Genomic DNA, 15,490 nt, shown 5'->3' with positions numbered 1-15,490 from the left:
GGGCTTGTGCTCTCTGACTTGTGAATCTCCTGCACTGAATCCTGGTTGAGGCTTCTAGCTTATATATGCTCTCTTAAAGATGTGAATCCTGTAGAACTATAGTAAGTACTAAGTACATTAGTGAGCTAGAGAACTGTTAAGTACCATTCTAAATTAGATAACTGGTTTAGCACCTTGTAAGAATCCTAACAAACATGTAAGATGATTATTTGAAAGATAAAAGTTCTGGTTTCTCCCCAAGGTCCTTCTGGTTGATTTTCCTATAAAAGGTCTGAGTTTTATGAAAGAAAAGTGGGACTTCCTTTTGCTTCTAATTTGCTCTGCTATTTTAGGTAGCTTTAGGTCAATCTCGACCTAATCAATCTAGAATTTTTCACTGGAAGTATTTTTTATTTTCGTAAATACATGCAAAGATAGTTTTCAACATTCGCCATTGCCAAACCTTGTGTTCCAAAGTTTTCTCCCTCTAAATCACAGGATTAATAGCTAACTTTCATATAGTATCATCTATTGTCCAAGTGATACACAAATATTATTTCTTCTTTACAATAACAATGGCAAGTAGGAGATACTATTAGTATCCTAAGTGTATGGAAAAGTAACAGAAGGAAACAGAGGTACAGTGACTTGATGACCTGTTAATGATGATGTTTTATTCTAGAAAAGGACCACAGATAAAAGGGAGATGCCTTGATTTGTGTTTCAGTGGGATGTAAGGGAGGCAGTACTCTGCCAAGTCCAGTGTCAGATCAAAGTCCTGTATCCTTCCTCCAACAAAACATCTGGTGATGGAAACCTGGGTGGGGGGGAGCTCATGGGAAGCAAGATGAGCAGCCTGGTGGGTAAGTGACTAGGTGAAATAAGAATCCTAAGGTAGAGTTTGAAAGGGAGGAGTCTAGGGCTGGAGAAAAGTCATTTCAATGGCCATTGGTTATGTGATGATGGGCAGGGCTGGGGGAGGGGAGGCAGGCAGCATTCAGAGGTCATCATCCTGGATGATTTTGAAGTGAGGTCCCACCCTCCAGACTTCAGGGGCTAAGTTGCTTGGGGCTCTTGAGCCTCCAAGGCCTTCCTGGAATGGGAAGCAGGGAGGCTTAGAAATGAGATCTCTGGGTATTCTCTTGGATCTGCCATTTTCTACTTATTGCAAACGTTCCCTGTTGGGGCAATACCCAGGTAGGTATGAGCCAGGGTTCCTCACAAGTCCTGGCTTCTGCAGGCTGCCCTTGCATAAGCATTCATACTTCTTAACTGCTCTGATGGCCAGTGTCCTCCCTATCTGTCAGAACAACTGACTACTTAAGGAATTCTTGGCCCCTACTTCTTATTCAGGTTCCCAAACACTTCACACATATCCAGTGTTGCCCTCCTCCTCGAGCTTACCATGGGGTCGTATTTGCCCAAAGGCAAGATTCCCCCATAGTAACCTAGGAGTCCCACTTTCAGCCTCCCCTTCTGGACCCAGGTGTCCTAGCTCTGCCTCCAGCTCCTGTAGGGTAATTGATTGTAAGCCTTCAGACATGATTTCTTATAAAGTTCCACAGGTTCTGCCTTTCTGCCCCCAGGAACTCTTCTTGGTTGCAGGCACTGAAGCTGTTTTCTGGGCCAATTTCTCTGGACCCACATATCTGAGCTCCTTCCCAGACATGTGGCTCACTGTTTCCACATTCCCTTTCAGGATTCTAAGCCTAAAATCTACCCAAGAGTCTTGGGAACCTTCCTCCATCTTCTGCTTAGATTTCAGGATTCAGCCATCTTGTTTTTCCTGATTCAACTACTCACCTAAATCACTTCTGGACACTTAAATTTCTTCTTTTTTACCCAGGCTTCCCAGCTCCCTGCCCCTTCCCTCAACATAGGTCCTGGGAGCTGAATCCCAGACTAGATTGTCTCCCAGCCTTAGGCTTCCTTGTTCTTTCCCTGGGGACTCCATCTCAGAGTGCTTACCTCCTTACTTTATCCCTCAGTCAGTTTATTGTCTAGATAATATATCTCTTGGGGAGAAGGGATGCTGGGAGGACCAACTATCACTGGCAGGGAGATTTCTAACTCAGGGGACATTGAGGTTCTACACACTTTCATCCCATCTGGGGCCTCAAACCCCTCCTGCCTCTTGGATCTGTAAGAAGGTGGGGGAGAGAAAGGGAGTCAGAACAGTAGGCATAAGAGAAGCTGAACCTATCTTCTATTTTATACCATATCACCACAATCATCTTATTCCCTGTCCCTTCTATATAAACTCCTGACTGTCCCTATGGCCAATAGTCCTGGGGATTTTTCCCTCCCGGACTTCTTGTTTTTGACTGGATGAAAAAACATTCTTGGCTTCATTTCTTCCTCAACTTGAATCACTCAATAGTTGTTGTCTCCCTGTTAATTGGGGTCTGTGCTCTACGCCATTGCTAGGGGCTTAGTAACTCCCCTGGAACCTCACCCTCTGTAATTTCTTATAGGTTAGTCCCCTGTCTGGGAAAAGAAGGAAACAACATCTGTGCAGTTATAATCATTCCCTCCCAACAGCCTGCAGAGGACCAAGGCCTGGCCCAAGCAGGGAGCCTGGAGCCAGAGGGAATGGCCCCTGAGAGTTGCAGACCCCCACCCCAGGTGAGTATATTCTGCCCAAAGATCTGGGCAACATCAGCCCAAGAGGCCATTTCCATGGATCTGGAGGATGGTCTGTGAGGATGGCCACCTTTCTTATCTGTGGATCCTTTGCAAAAAATAGGCAGGAAAATGAATGCAGTAATAACAACACTGCCCTCCTCTCTGCTAGGTTTTGGACTGATTCACTGTTCCTTTGGCATCTTGAGCACTAACTCCCTTCCCCCATTTGCTGCCCCCACATGTTTGTTTAAGTTTTCCCTGAATAGGTCCTTGACAAGGGTGACCATGTCACTCATTAGTGTCTGTCCTGTGGGCATCATGCCTTTGCTTTGGTTTAACACCATCTCCCCTCTACACATAGATACACACACACACACACACACACACACACACACACACACACACACACACATACACACACCCCTTCTAGCCTGTCTCTATGGTCAGGGTCCCTCCTACAGCCACTGACTTTCCCGGAAACCTTTGGCCCTGTTGTCTAGAGCAGAACCCTGGAAGCTTCCCCAGCTCTTGTCCTTTCCCTGGCTGGGAGCAGAGCAGAAATTGTCCCCCTGCTGCTGCTCAGCTCCTGTTTCCTCAGGCCACACAGATCTTTACTGATTTTCCTGGTTATTATTATTATTTTTTTTTCCTGAGGCAATTGGGGTTAAATGACTTTGCCCAGAGTCACAAAGCTAGGAAGTATTAAGTGTCTGAGATAGGATTAGAACTCAGGTTCTCCTGACTTCAGGGCCAGTGCTCTAACCACTGTGCCCTCCAGCACCCCTAGTATAATTTGTTTTAACCTTAAATACAAAATAAGAGAAGAAAAAAAATTTCAAGGAACCAGCAGAACATAAGAGCAGATTTGAGAAAACAAACCTACATAAAAAATATTACAAATGCATCAGGAGCTGTCCAGCATTTCTTTGCTTCCTTGGGGGGTTTTCTTTTTTGCATTTTATTTTCTTTATCTCCTGTTACCTCCCACCGAGGCTACTGATTACCAGGGCCATACATACCCATCTTCCCTGGATAGACATGGAGACCAGCCAATGTTTCTTTATTGCAATCTCAACAGGGCTTAGCAGGAAGCAAGAACATCCCATTCCGTGGGATGTATGTCTCTGCGTCTCTGTTTCTGCATGTCTGAATCTCTCTGCATCTCTGCCTCTCTCTACTTCTCTCCTCATCCTTCTTCCTATGGACTCGAAGCTGGTCATTTATATTTACTCTCCCCTTGAATACCCCGTGAGTAGCCCACTCAGCACTGCTTATGTAAATCCCCAGAAGGGAGACACCTGCAGTTAGTGCTGCCCCCCTCAGAAAAGATCTAGCAAGAGGACACACCCCTGGCCTTCTCAAGGAAATACCTGTAAGACACAAGCTCCTGCCTCAGAGCTGAGCCCCTTGTACCTCCTGGGCCCACCCTACCAGCTGACATGGCATACATGGCATTTCCTAGAAGGAAAGTCCCTGAAAAGATCCCTGACTGCAAATAGGCACTTCTAGAATTACTTCATCATACTCAGCTCATATTTCGGCTTTCTCTCCCTTATTCAGAAAGGGAAGAGGCCCTGTGGAATATAAGGGAGATGCAAAGAAGGAAAAATCAATCCTTGCCCTCAAGAAGCTTCCATTCTCAAATGGAAGACAACATGTCGGCAGCTGTGTCCACACCAGCTCTGTACAGTGTAGGTGGGAGGCCTTTGCATGACTCTGCTTCCAAGTGTTCTCATAAAGGATATGACCTTTGGTTAAATCCCTTCTCTCTGCTTCAGTTTGCTTTTGTAAATAGGGCCAGATCCTTTACCAAGTGTGTGATTCTGAAATTAGGGACACAAAATCTTACAAAAATGAATGTTGAAAACTATCTGTACTTTCATTTGGAAAAATAAACTACTATTGGGGGGAAGGATAGTGTTTCGTCTGGATAAGACTTCATTTCTGGCCTTTGCAAAATTCACAAGATCTTTTTTTCTCCTCAGTGATCATGGAAATGTTTCAGCTCTACAGCACATAATACTTGCTAGCTTCACACAAACACTTCATGCCATTTTCTTAACATAGCACTGGGTGATTTCACCTCCACAAATCCTCATCTCTCTCTGATAGAACCCATAACTTCCCTGATTCCACAGGCAACACCATATTCCATCTGAAAATATAAAATGTGTTTCTCTATATTCTATTGGTCTTTGGGAGACTTTGGTTTCAGTGCTGGCTCTGAATCCTGTAAGGGCTGTCACCTTTGGGCAGATCCCTCCTCCTTGCTTCAGGTCCCTTCTGTACATTGAGGAGCATTGGATTAGATCAGTTATGAAGTGTGCTTCAACTCTTAAATCCTCTGGGTGTTGGTGTTTTAGCAGCTGGTGACCTTCAAGGATGTGGCTGTGGACTTCAGCCCTGAGGAGTGGGGTCTGTTGGACCTGGATCAGAAAGAGCTACACAAGGAGGTCATGCTGGAGAATGCCGAGAACTTGCTCTCCCTGGGTAAGGAGCACTTCCCTTGGAACTCTGTAACTGCCATCAATGGGAGTGTCACCATCCCCTCCCTAGGGTGTAGAGTTTCAGGCTTTTACCAGTTCTCAGAAAGGTCCAAGGGCTGCCTCCTGTCCCAAGAGACAGGTCCTCCTGCCGCCTGCCCTTCTATGAGTGGTCTTTGCATTGTAGGATGGGAATATGCCAGTTTTGCCTGCAAATCTTCTGAAAAGCAATCCTGCCCCTTTTCACTGAACATGGAGTAAGAGAAGGAACCCTGTTCTTCTTGGGGGGAACCATTTTGTCTTTGCAAAATTCTTTTGTGTAAAAAAAATATACATTTTTACCTCACTGCCCCTGGAGTAACTCATAAATGCCCAGTACAGCAAGTGGACCCTTGTTCTTCCTTCATACATCTCCTAAAGGCCTGTACAGGTACAGGAAGAGAAAGGGAAGGGAGGAGTTCTTCCCATACATTTGCTGGAATCTAGGCCTTGTGCTCAAAGCTTCCTTTATGCACATTATTGCCCTTTATCCCCACCAAAACCCTTTGTTTTGAGCACCATCTTTATCCCCATTTTACTGGTCTGGAGGCTAAAACAAACAGATGAAATTACTTGCCCACAGTCACATGTAGCCAGGATGTGTCTAAAACCGAATTTGAACTCGGGGTTCCTGACTGCAGGCCCGGTGCTCCCTTCTCTGTGCTCCCAGCTGCTTCTAATGTCCAGAAAATGGAAGCTGTGGGATGTAGCCATCCTGCTGTGAAGGAGGCAGCAAAATCAGGATCTTCTGATTCCAGCTTGCCTGCATGGCCTCCTTTCCCTTCTGCCCTCTTCCCCTGGCAATAAGCACCCTGAAGACCATCTTTGAGTTGCCCTTGGACCCACCCAGTGGGCCTTGCGCCCTGGCCCTATTCTAATGAGGAATAAATGACAAGTTTCAAGGCTCACACCCACTATTCTCTTCCTATCCAGGACTTCCAGTTCCCAGAGAAGATTTCATCTCCCATGTGGAGAGAGGAGGCCTTAGGAACTTCTTTCCTGGTGAGTGAGTTTCAAGCTGGGGTGCAGGCTGCTATCCCAGAGGCTGCTTCATGTGATGGGCGTGCGGGTGGGAAAACTGGCTTGGAATCCTTTTTCAGACTTTTGTGTTAGTGACATCCTGAGCACCTCAGTGAACCTCTGAACCTCAGTCTCTTCATCTGTAAAATGAGGCGGTTGGACTTCATGGCCTTTCAGTTCCCTTCTAATGAAGAATCAATGATCCTAGTGGAAGTCTTTGTTGGAAATTTGGGGCCATCCAGCAATCTACAATCAAAGAAAGAGGGCTCGGGCTGTCTCATATGACTTTTCTTAGGCTTTCCTTAAGCCAAAAAGCATTTGTTTTTACTTTTTGGATATTTATTTAAAACTAAAAATGAAGTAGAAAAAGACATAAAAGAACAATTTTTAAAAATGTTTTATGTTCAGCGGAACATAAGGGAGGATTTGAAATATGTAATAAAAATTTCCAAGAACCATAAATGAAAGATATTGTATTCAGAACCATCCATTGCTTTTTGCTTTCCTGGAGTTGTTCTTTTGTTCTCTCTTGTGTGCTTTTACTTTATTCTTTTCCCCTCTTTCATCCTCTGCCAACTACCCCACATAGGCTACAGTTAAGCAGAGATACATAGAACAAGCAACAATCTCTGAGGAAAGCTGGCCACAAGCTGGAATTGATCAGTTGGAAGTCTCCTTTCCTGCCTCCTTTCTTTCCTTCCTCCCTTTGCTCTCTCTCCTCTGTCTTCCTTCCTTCCTTGCCTGTTTCCTTCTTTCTTCTTTCCTTCCTTCCCTTTGTCCACCTAGAATATTATATATCCCTACTACAGATGCTCTTAAAAGCATTCCCCTCCTTTCGTTCTTCACCGCTGAACAATCCCTGAATAGATTCATTCTTGCTTTCTTTTCTTTTCTTTCTTTCTTTCTTTTTTTTTTTTTTTTTTTTTTTGCTGAGGCAATTGTTGTCAAGTGACTTGCCCAGGGACACACAGCTAGGAAGTGTGTCTGAGGCCAGATTTGAACTCAGGTCCTCTTGATTTCAGTGCTGGTACAATATCCACTGTGCCATCTAGCTGCCCTGATTCCTTTCTTAAGGAATCCACCTTGAATCAAAATCTGTCTGATTCTCATTGACCTCCCATAGATCCCTTTATAAATCCATTTGGTCTTTCTTTGGGTCCTTATTGACTTAGTGTAAATCACAATCATTTCTGCTTTGGCCCAAAGCTTCTTCCCAGTGTCATTCATTCATTCCTTTTTACTTATTGAGATTTTTTTTTTTAGCCCAGGTGAGAGAGGAGATTCTTTGCCTCCATTGTTCCCTAGCTTTAATCACTACATGGGGGCAACCTGTTGGAGCCCTTACCCTAAGAAGGGCTACATCTCCCCCTGCATGCAGAGCCATCTGCAGTAATCCTGATGTGTACCTGGCCACAGGACACAGATGGCTCTGTGGGGGAAAGTATGGCTGGTTTCATAAGTTTCCCTCCCTCACTTAAATCCAGTTACTCACTAGATACCTGACAGCTTCTCTTAGGTTAGGGATATGGAAGGAAACACTTGTGGTTATTCAATAACAGCACCAGGATTCCTAGTACCTTGTTATCTTCACTATGGGATTTGTTCATAGGTGAGAGGGAGCAGGAAAGAGACAGAAATAGAAACATATATTTGGCCCCTGAAAGGGACCAGCATGCAAGGATTGAGGTGGGGTTAGGCCATATGATCAGCCCTAGGTAATGTCTACCAATCAATGCACATCGATTAAGCACCTGTTCTGTTCTATGCATTGAGCCCTGGATATGCAATGAGAAACTATCAAGAAGTTTTAAATCTGGCATAAAAATTTGGAGATGGTTTGAGAAGAAACAGCAGCTTATGAAACTCATTCTTAGCTAATCCAGGCAAAGAAAAGTGTTTTTTTCCTCATGGAAATGCGTCATGTTCAATAGACATTTGTATGTAAAGAGTGAGGAGAAGGGAAGTTTATGAAGGAAGAGTTGAAGTGGAGAGAATCAAAGTCATAGTGACAATGATAGTAATTAACAAGCATAAGTTGCCTAGTGTGTGCCAAGATCTTTAAAGATGTTATGTCATTTGATGCTCACAACAACCTGGTAAGTGGGTACAATTATTACCTTCCCTCTACAGGAAAACTGAGGCAAAGAAGCACATTCCCAGGGGTGCAGAGCTAAGTGGTGCCTGAGATTGAATTTGAAAGAAAGAATTGGAAATAAGATGGAGAATATCTGTCTAGCGCAACGGATTGAGAAGCTCCAGTTTCCAAGTTCGAGTTCTAATCTCTGCTGCCTGGATTTGGATCAGGTTACTCAGCCATTCAGAGCTCATAGCCTGGTTTCTAAATTATGAGAACCTTCACCTTGCCTTTGTCTCAGCTTTGTTGTGGGGGTCCAATGTCATTGTACTGTGTGGAACTCTGTGTTAATTGAATCACTTTTCTGGTGTGAGCTAATAGCACTTAAAAATGATTGAATCTGTCCATTTCAGGCTAAAAACTTTTACCTGGAAATATTAAAAGTCAGTGAATTTATGATCACCCAGCTTTAGAGGGTATATTTATACACATGTATTTATTTCTTTCAGATGCAGAGACACGGTTTGATATGAAGGAAATGAGTGCAAATCTGAAAATGATCTCACGGAAAGACCTTTTTCAATATAGTACATACAGGGCTGTTCTTGCTAAGCAGAAAAGAAACCATTCTGGAGGGGAACACTATGAATGTAATACACACAAAAAAGCTTTAAGAGAAAATTCCAGTGTTGTTAAAGATAAGAATATACATCCTGTAGAGAAAACACCTGAGTGTCATGAATGTGATAAAACTTTTCTTGTACTCTCTTCCCTTGCCAAGCATCAGAGTATCCATGCTGGAGAGAAACCTCATGAATATAAGAAACATGGAAAGACTTTGAGAGAGCGATCTACTTCTCAACAAGAGAGAATTCACATAGAAGAACAATCTTACACATGTAAACAATGTGGAAAGGATTTCCAATGTTATTCCAACTTGGCTCAACATCAGAAAATCCACACTGGAGAGAAGCCCTATGAATGTAAAGACTGTGGAAACGCTTTCACAAAGCTCTGCTCCCTTGCTGTCCATCAGAGAATCCACACTGGAGAAAAACCTTATGAATGTCATCAGTGTGGAAAGAATTTCAGATGCAGTTCAGGTCTTCGAAAACATCAGAGAATCCACACTGGAGAGAAGCTTTATAAATGTAATGATTGTGGAAAGGCTTTCACCCAGCAGAGCAGTCTTACTTGCCATCAGAGAATCCACACTGGAGAGAAGCCTTATGAATGTAATGATTGTGGAAAGGCTTTCACACAGCGCAGCCATCTTACTTCCCATCAGAGAATCCACACTGGGGAGAAGCCTTATGAATGTAATGAATGTGGAAAGTCTTTCACGTGGCGCAGCCATCTTACTTCCCATCAGAGAATGCACACTGGGGAGAAGCCTTATAAATGTAATGAATGTGGAAAGGCTTTCACAGATTGCTCCAGTCTTGCTGTCCATCAGAGAATCCACACTGGAGAGAAGCCTTATGAATGTAATGACTGTGGAAAGGCTTTCACACAGCGTAGCCATCTTGCTTCCCATCAGAGAATCCACATTGGAGAGAAGCCTTATGGAGGTAATGACTGTGGAAAGTCTTTCACATGGCACAACAGTCTTGGTAAACATGAGAAATTCCACATTAGACAGAAACCTCATGAATGTGGAAACCTTCAGGCAAAGCTCAAATCTTGCTTAACAGAGAGTGCACATTAGAGGAAAACTTTTGAGTGACTGGATCATGGTAAAGTTTTCAATATCTATTAGTCCCTGACTAAACATGGAAGATCCCATACTATATGTAAGCCCACATTCATATAATCCATGTGGAAAAACATTCAGGCTCACGTCATCCCTAAATTGCCTCCAGAAAATTCCTAGAAGATTGAAATCATGAATAAAGCTATAAAAATGGAGGACAGAGCTTGTCAGTCAACAGAGATTTTCTGCTTGGGAACAAATCTCCTATGGACTTGGAATGGGAAGGTCTTTAGCCCAAGTTCATCTGTGAGTTTGCAACTCAGGATACTGAGTGGAGAGAAGACTTACAGATGTGCTAAAGGAAGACTTGCCCTTTTCTACAAGATAAAGGTCATTATAAATCACAACATTCACACTGGAAAGAAACATTATACAAAATGTATTTGCAGAAAGGCTGGATCTCATACTTGGTGTAGAAATCTTGTTGCAGATGAAACATGTGAATATAATGAATGAGGGAAGGCCTCTTCCTACAGCACAGAACTCATTAGACATTGCAATTTTATACTGTGTATAAAGGTCAGAAATAGATTTGTGTTTTTCTCTGAAATCCCAAGATTGGTATCCAAAGAAGAGTCTTGATAATGGAAAAAACCAATTGTTTCAATCTCCTTTCTCAATAAAAATGATTGAGGTTTTTTATCTGAATTTAAATGGTTTTTATTACTTAATTTTCCTCTTCAATATCTTGTTTTTTCCTAAATTCTTTGGCTTTCCATCTGTGTGATAAGTCATGTGTTCATGCTCTAATTTTCTTTTAAAATATCTTGTGAATGTGGCTTAGATCTCCATTTAGACCTTATCTTGCTAAATTGTATTAGGTGGGTTCGTTGGGAAGTGAGGCCTTTTCAGAATGCTGACCCCCAGAGGAGTGCCATAGTTTAGGACTACAGTTCCAGAAAAACTCTTCCCTTTACACCTTTGCTTAGTCTTGCACGAACCACTTTGCCACATCAGCAAGCTTTGTAATGTATAGTTACTGTTCTTCAGTGGAGTGGGTTCCTATGACATTGTGAGCCCTGATACAAAGTCCGGATTAGCTGGAGTCCACTGTGTGGTAAAGTTGCTCAGTCCAGTGTTTAAAAAATCCTGCTCCGTCTCCTGTACTTTGCCTCCCTTCACTAGACTGCACTAGTTGAGGTGATGTCCCATTCCTGCAGAAATGGAATCAACTGCTTTCTGCTCTGACTCTGAAAAACATCTATGTGATCTATTTTGCGTTGGTCATCATTGTTCCACACAGTGTTCATATAAATTATATACAAATGTAAAAAGTAAAGAATTGGGAATAAGAATTTATTATTTGGTTAAAAAGCTGTAATATTTATTTTAAGGGAAAATATACCAGATAAACAGGTAAGTTTTCAAACATTCTAGCTATAATTTTTCACATCAATTTTGCAGAGTCCAGATCAAAAGAAGAGTTCATTTTTGAAGGGCACATTTACATAATCCCCTAGAAATTATTTTTTAAATACCAGTATTTCTAAGAAAATATTTTCCCCTAAATTCCAAAATGAGGAAAATCAGAATTTTAAAAATGGCATGAATAATGTTTTTGAAACATGAGAGAAAAACATGAATTGAGTTGATTATCTTAGAATTATGTTATGTTGCCGCCCATCCAGCCCTAGCAGCCAGGCAGCCTGTGAGCTTCTAGACCTTGTTAGGGGAAGAGCTGGAGGACAAGCTGACAGGAAAAAGAGGTCAGGTGGGAGATAAGAACAAACAAAATGTATTTATCTGAGGATAAGGATTTATATATCTTTCACAGAGGCAATAGTGTGTTCTCATGAGAACATTGGTCTTTTCTCATGTGTCTATTAGCTATAAAATCACCCATACAGTTTCCTCCTTGCCTTGTAATCTCCAAAGACATCCTTTTCCCTGGAGACAGAACAGAGGGTGGTGAGCAACCATCCCGAGTTCTCACAGCCAACAAACGGGACAAGCTACAGACCTGAGCTGTTCTGTATCCTCTGCCTCCTTGGAGGTGGCCCTCAACCTCTCCCTGTTCTTCTGTGCCACCTTGAGATAAAAGAAGGGATGCTTGAAGCTCATCTAAGGAGTGGTGAGCATGTATTAGAGAACAGGGCAGGAGGAAACATGCCAGGGTAACAAAACATATTCAAGGCCTAAAATACAACAGCAAGCTTGATACATTATTAAGAGGATTGCATTGATTGATCCAGTTCAATAGTTTTTTGTCTTATTTGGGTAAAGTTTCCTTTTCACCCTTTTCTACAGGAATCCTTCTCCATGCTGTTCTGGCACATTGGGATATTTGGAAATATGTCTCTTCAGCAAAATGAATTTGATCTCCGGTGTCTGCATGAGCCCTAATCCCATTAAGTTGCTCAAAATACAACTTCATGCTTGCTCCTGAAGCAACCTGAGCAGCAATCCACCAAGTCTGTTCTGAAAATTCTGTCATCCAGAATACTGCCTGGCCTGCAGTCAATACTGCCCATGGGAATGCTATGAAGCAGCCTATGATAGGATTACAAAAGGCACTAGTTAAAGCTAAAAAAGAAGGACAGGATGTATCTAAATGCATACCTTGTTATTGAAGAATTTGATTCTTCGGGCCAACAAAGGAGAAGATATACTCCTTTTGATCTGGAAAAAATCAAATATTTGAAAAAGGCCTGTACTCTTTATGAGGCCACATTGTCTTATGTTAAGATGTTAGTAGATAATTTGGCTTATGTAATTTTAACCCCCAGTGATTGGAAATCCATAGCAAGGATATTTTAAGAATCTGGATCTGGACAAAACTTGTTGTGGCTTTCAGAGTATACTGAATTATGTAGGATTGAAGCCCAACCAAATAGGCAAACTGGTCAATATACAAATCACATTTGACCAACTAGCAGGTAAAGGTCAGTATGCAGACACTTGGCAAGTAGGAGGTACTATTAGTATCCTAAGGGTATAGAAAAGTAACAGAAGAAAACAGGCACAGTGACTTGCCCAGTGTCACCCAAGTGAAAAATGTCTGAGTGGTTTTCAACTCAAGTCTTCCTGAGTCCAGGAATCACGCTCTGTCCATTGTGCCTCCTGACTGATGGAAAATAACTTTGCACCATAATGGAAGATTCAAATAAAGGAGAGAATTGGATAAGAGACTTTTTTAGCTAAAGTCCTAGCCTGTCATCTGGGAGTGGAATGAATGGAAGTTTAGGTGGGCTGAAGAGTGAGGTTTAGGCCAATTCAGTGATCAGTTACTGCCTGTTGATCCCATTTCCTTTTCCCACTTAGTTTCTGTCTAAAAATAAGGAGGAGAGGGACAATGAGTAAGTATCAAAGTATATCATTGAGAAAATTAGAATTTTCATAATAAAATATACATGAGGTGATAGACATTTAATACAGAGGAGGGTAGCACAGTGCATTAGAAAGTAGAACCCGATATTCTGCAAAAGAAACACACTTGACAAAAGATTCACATGGTCTTCAAATGAAAAGATCAAAGTTCTGTAATACCTTTTAGAGCATTGCCCTTAAACTCGTTCTACTGTATCTCCTCTAACCCAATGCCAATCAGTAGATCTATAAACAAAAAGTTATATGGCCCATATATACAACATGAAATTTCCCAATGGATTTTTGGGATTTTTCAGGGGCCAGAGCTCAGGGAATACTGACCATAAAGCCTGACCTCCTCCCCATTCCCATTCCCCCAAGCTGACTTGGGGATATCTGGGCAAGGTTATGTGTGGTCCCCACAGTTTTGCTTCTCTTGTTCCTACAAGTGAGGCAGAATTTGAATTTCCCTCCAATTCTGAGATGAGAAGAGTGAGCAAACAGAGAGACTGGGCTATACCGACCTTGCTAACAATCCCCATAGCTGAGATGTTTCAGGAATATTTTTTGGTTGCAATTTTAAAATAACTCACAGAACAAACGTGAAACAGACATTCTACACAGAGATGCAGACACAGACAAAATGACATGAAAGAGGAATGGTTCATCTTTGTCAAAAGCTACCCTGTAGCACTTCTGCTATTGAGAGACCCCAATAGTTTGGGGTCCCAGGCTGGTGTCACGAGGTATCTCATCAGAATTTACAGACTTGAATCCATCTCCTAGCCAAGGGGGAAAGCTTCATTGCAATACTAACACCATTACAAAGCCACTTAAAACTCAAAGGGGATTTTATAAAGAAACAGAAACAAGGAGCTAACATTGATCCAACTTTCAATCATAGATAGGCTCATTCTATTGCCTAAAGGTAGGGCTAGGGAGTAGTCTCTGGTACTTGGTTCTTACTGACCAGATCAATCAGCAGTGAATTGAGGGGTGGTCTATGGGTTTTAATTATCACAGATCAGATCATCAATCAGCAATCAACTGAGGAGTGGGTCTGGATATTGGTTTCAATTGACAAGATTATCAGTCAACAGCGAATTGGGAAATAGTCCAGGATCCTTCACTGTTGCTGTACTCAGTTTTCATGAGGTGAAAATTCTTGAGGAAATTTGTTTTATATTATTGCACCTGTGAAACCTTTGTAACTTGCTTGTCATCTTAAGGTAAGAGGAAGTGAAAAGGGGAGGGAGAGAATTTGGAACTGAATAAATACAAATTGCTTTCCAGAATGTCTAAATTAATTAACAATTCCAATTCCAATGCCATAACGTGATTGTTACCTTGCAATGTCTTACACATTTTTCTATTTTTGGGTGAATTTTATTAATATGATCGATTAAAGGTCAAAACTCAGTGGTGGTTTTCTTTTCATCACTATAATAATTAGGATAATGATTATTTGGATCATTTTTCATGGGTCTAGCATTAGTTTACATTTCTTAGACTGCTAGTTGACTAAATATTTTAGCAATTCATCAACTGAAAAATAGCACTTATTTTTATAAACATGAAATAATTCCCCAAATATCTTGGAAACCAAGAAAATTGTTTCAAATGAAAATTGTAATAAAAAGATTTTTTTCACTTAACTGTTTTTCCTCTAATTTTGGTTGCATTGGATTTGGGGGTGACAAAAAAAAGCTTTAAAATTTTTATATAAAAAATTTGTATTATCTATATACTATTTTGGTCATGAATTCTTCTTGAATTCATAATGCTGAAGAGAAATTTTTCCATATGCCTCTAAGTTTTTATTATGTTAGCTATTTTTTCTTTCTAAGTAATGTAATATTCAGAGGTTATATGGAAATATTATTTTTGGTGAGAATTCTACTAAATTAAGAACCAGTTTTCCCAAAAATTTGTCTTCTTTTTTATGATTGTACTAAATTGTCCCACTTTTTGAAAATTTAGTAATTGATTATGTAAAAGATTGATAGTCCACGGAATAACAGCTTGTAATTTTTGGAGACGAACTGGTAGCTTTTAGCTGTAGTAATGATTTAAAGGTGGTGATAAATTTGAATAGAGATGAATGGGGGAAGACTCACTAATACTGCTCCTGATGCTTTCAGGTTAGAGATGGGTAAGATGGTAAAGGTCTCATTGCTCGTAATAGAATAAAATATTTAGGATAAAAATATC

The 15,490-nt window shown here is 41.3% G+C and overlaps 2 protein-coding genes across 7 annotated transcripts in view; both read left to right on the top strand.

Moving 5' to 3' along the window:
- The window catches only part of LOC127556798 (zinc finger protein 420-like), a 143,039-nt gene that overhangs the window by 32,122 nt on the left and 95,427 nt on the right, over positions 1 to 15,490 (top strand). Inside the window, exon 4 of one of the 5 annotated variants that reach the window (XM_051990232.1) lies at positions 5,058 to 5,094. The exons of the other annotated variants lie outside the window; for them this stretch is intronic. Within the exon in view, the coding sequence (XP_051846192.1) occupies positions 5,058 to 5,094 (37 nt within the window). The remainder of the gene's footprint in view (positions 1 to 5,057; positions 5,095 to 15,490) is intronic. 5 annotated transcript variants of the gene reach the window in all.
- Positions 5,066 to 15,490, top strand: part of LOC127556812 (zinc finger protein 239-like) — a 31,758-nt gene continuing 21,333 nt past the window's right edge. The window contains exons 1-4 of one of the 2 annotated variants that reach the window (XM_051990259.1): positions 5,066 to 5,094; positions 6,060 to 6,128; positions 8,277 to 8,450; positions 8,730 to 10,492. In XM_051990259.1, coding sequence (XP_051846219.1) covers positions 8,750 to 9,928 — 1,179 coding nt within the window. In that variant the 5' untranslated portion in view covers positions 5,066 to 5,094; positions 6,060 to 6,128; positions 8,277 to 8,450; positions 8,730 to 8,749 and the 3' untranslated portion in view covers positions 9,929 to 10,492. The other variant, XM_051990258.1, reaches the window with a different exon arrangement.

Source organism: Antechinus flavipes, chromosome 3 (assembly GCF_016432865.1).
Source record: "Antechinus flavipes isolate AdamAnt ecotype Samford, QLD, Australia chromosome 3, AdamAnt_v2, whole genome shotgun sequence".
Lineage (NCBI taxonomy): Eukaryota > Metazoa > Chordata > Mammalia > Dasyuromorphia > Dasyuridae > Antechinus > Antechinus flavipes.
The sequence above is the reverse complement of the archived record's forward strand: the minus strand, read 5'-3'. Positions and strand labels throughout refer to the sequence as shown.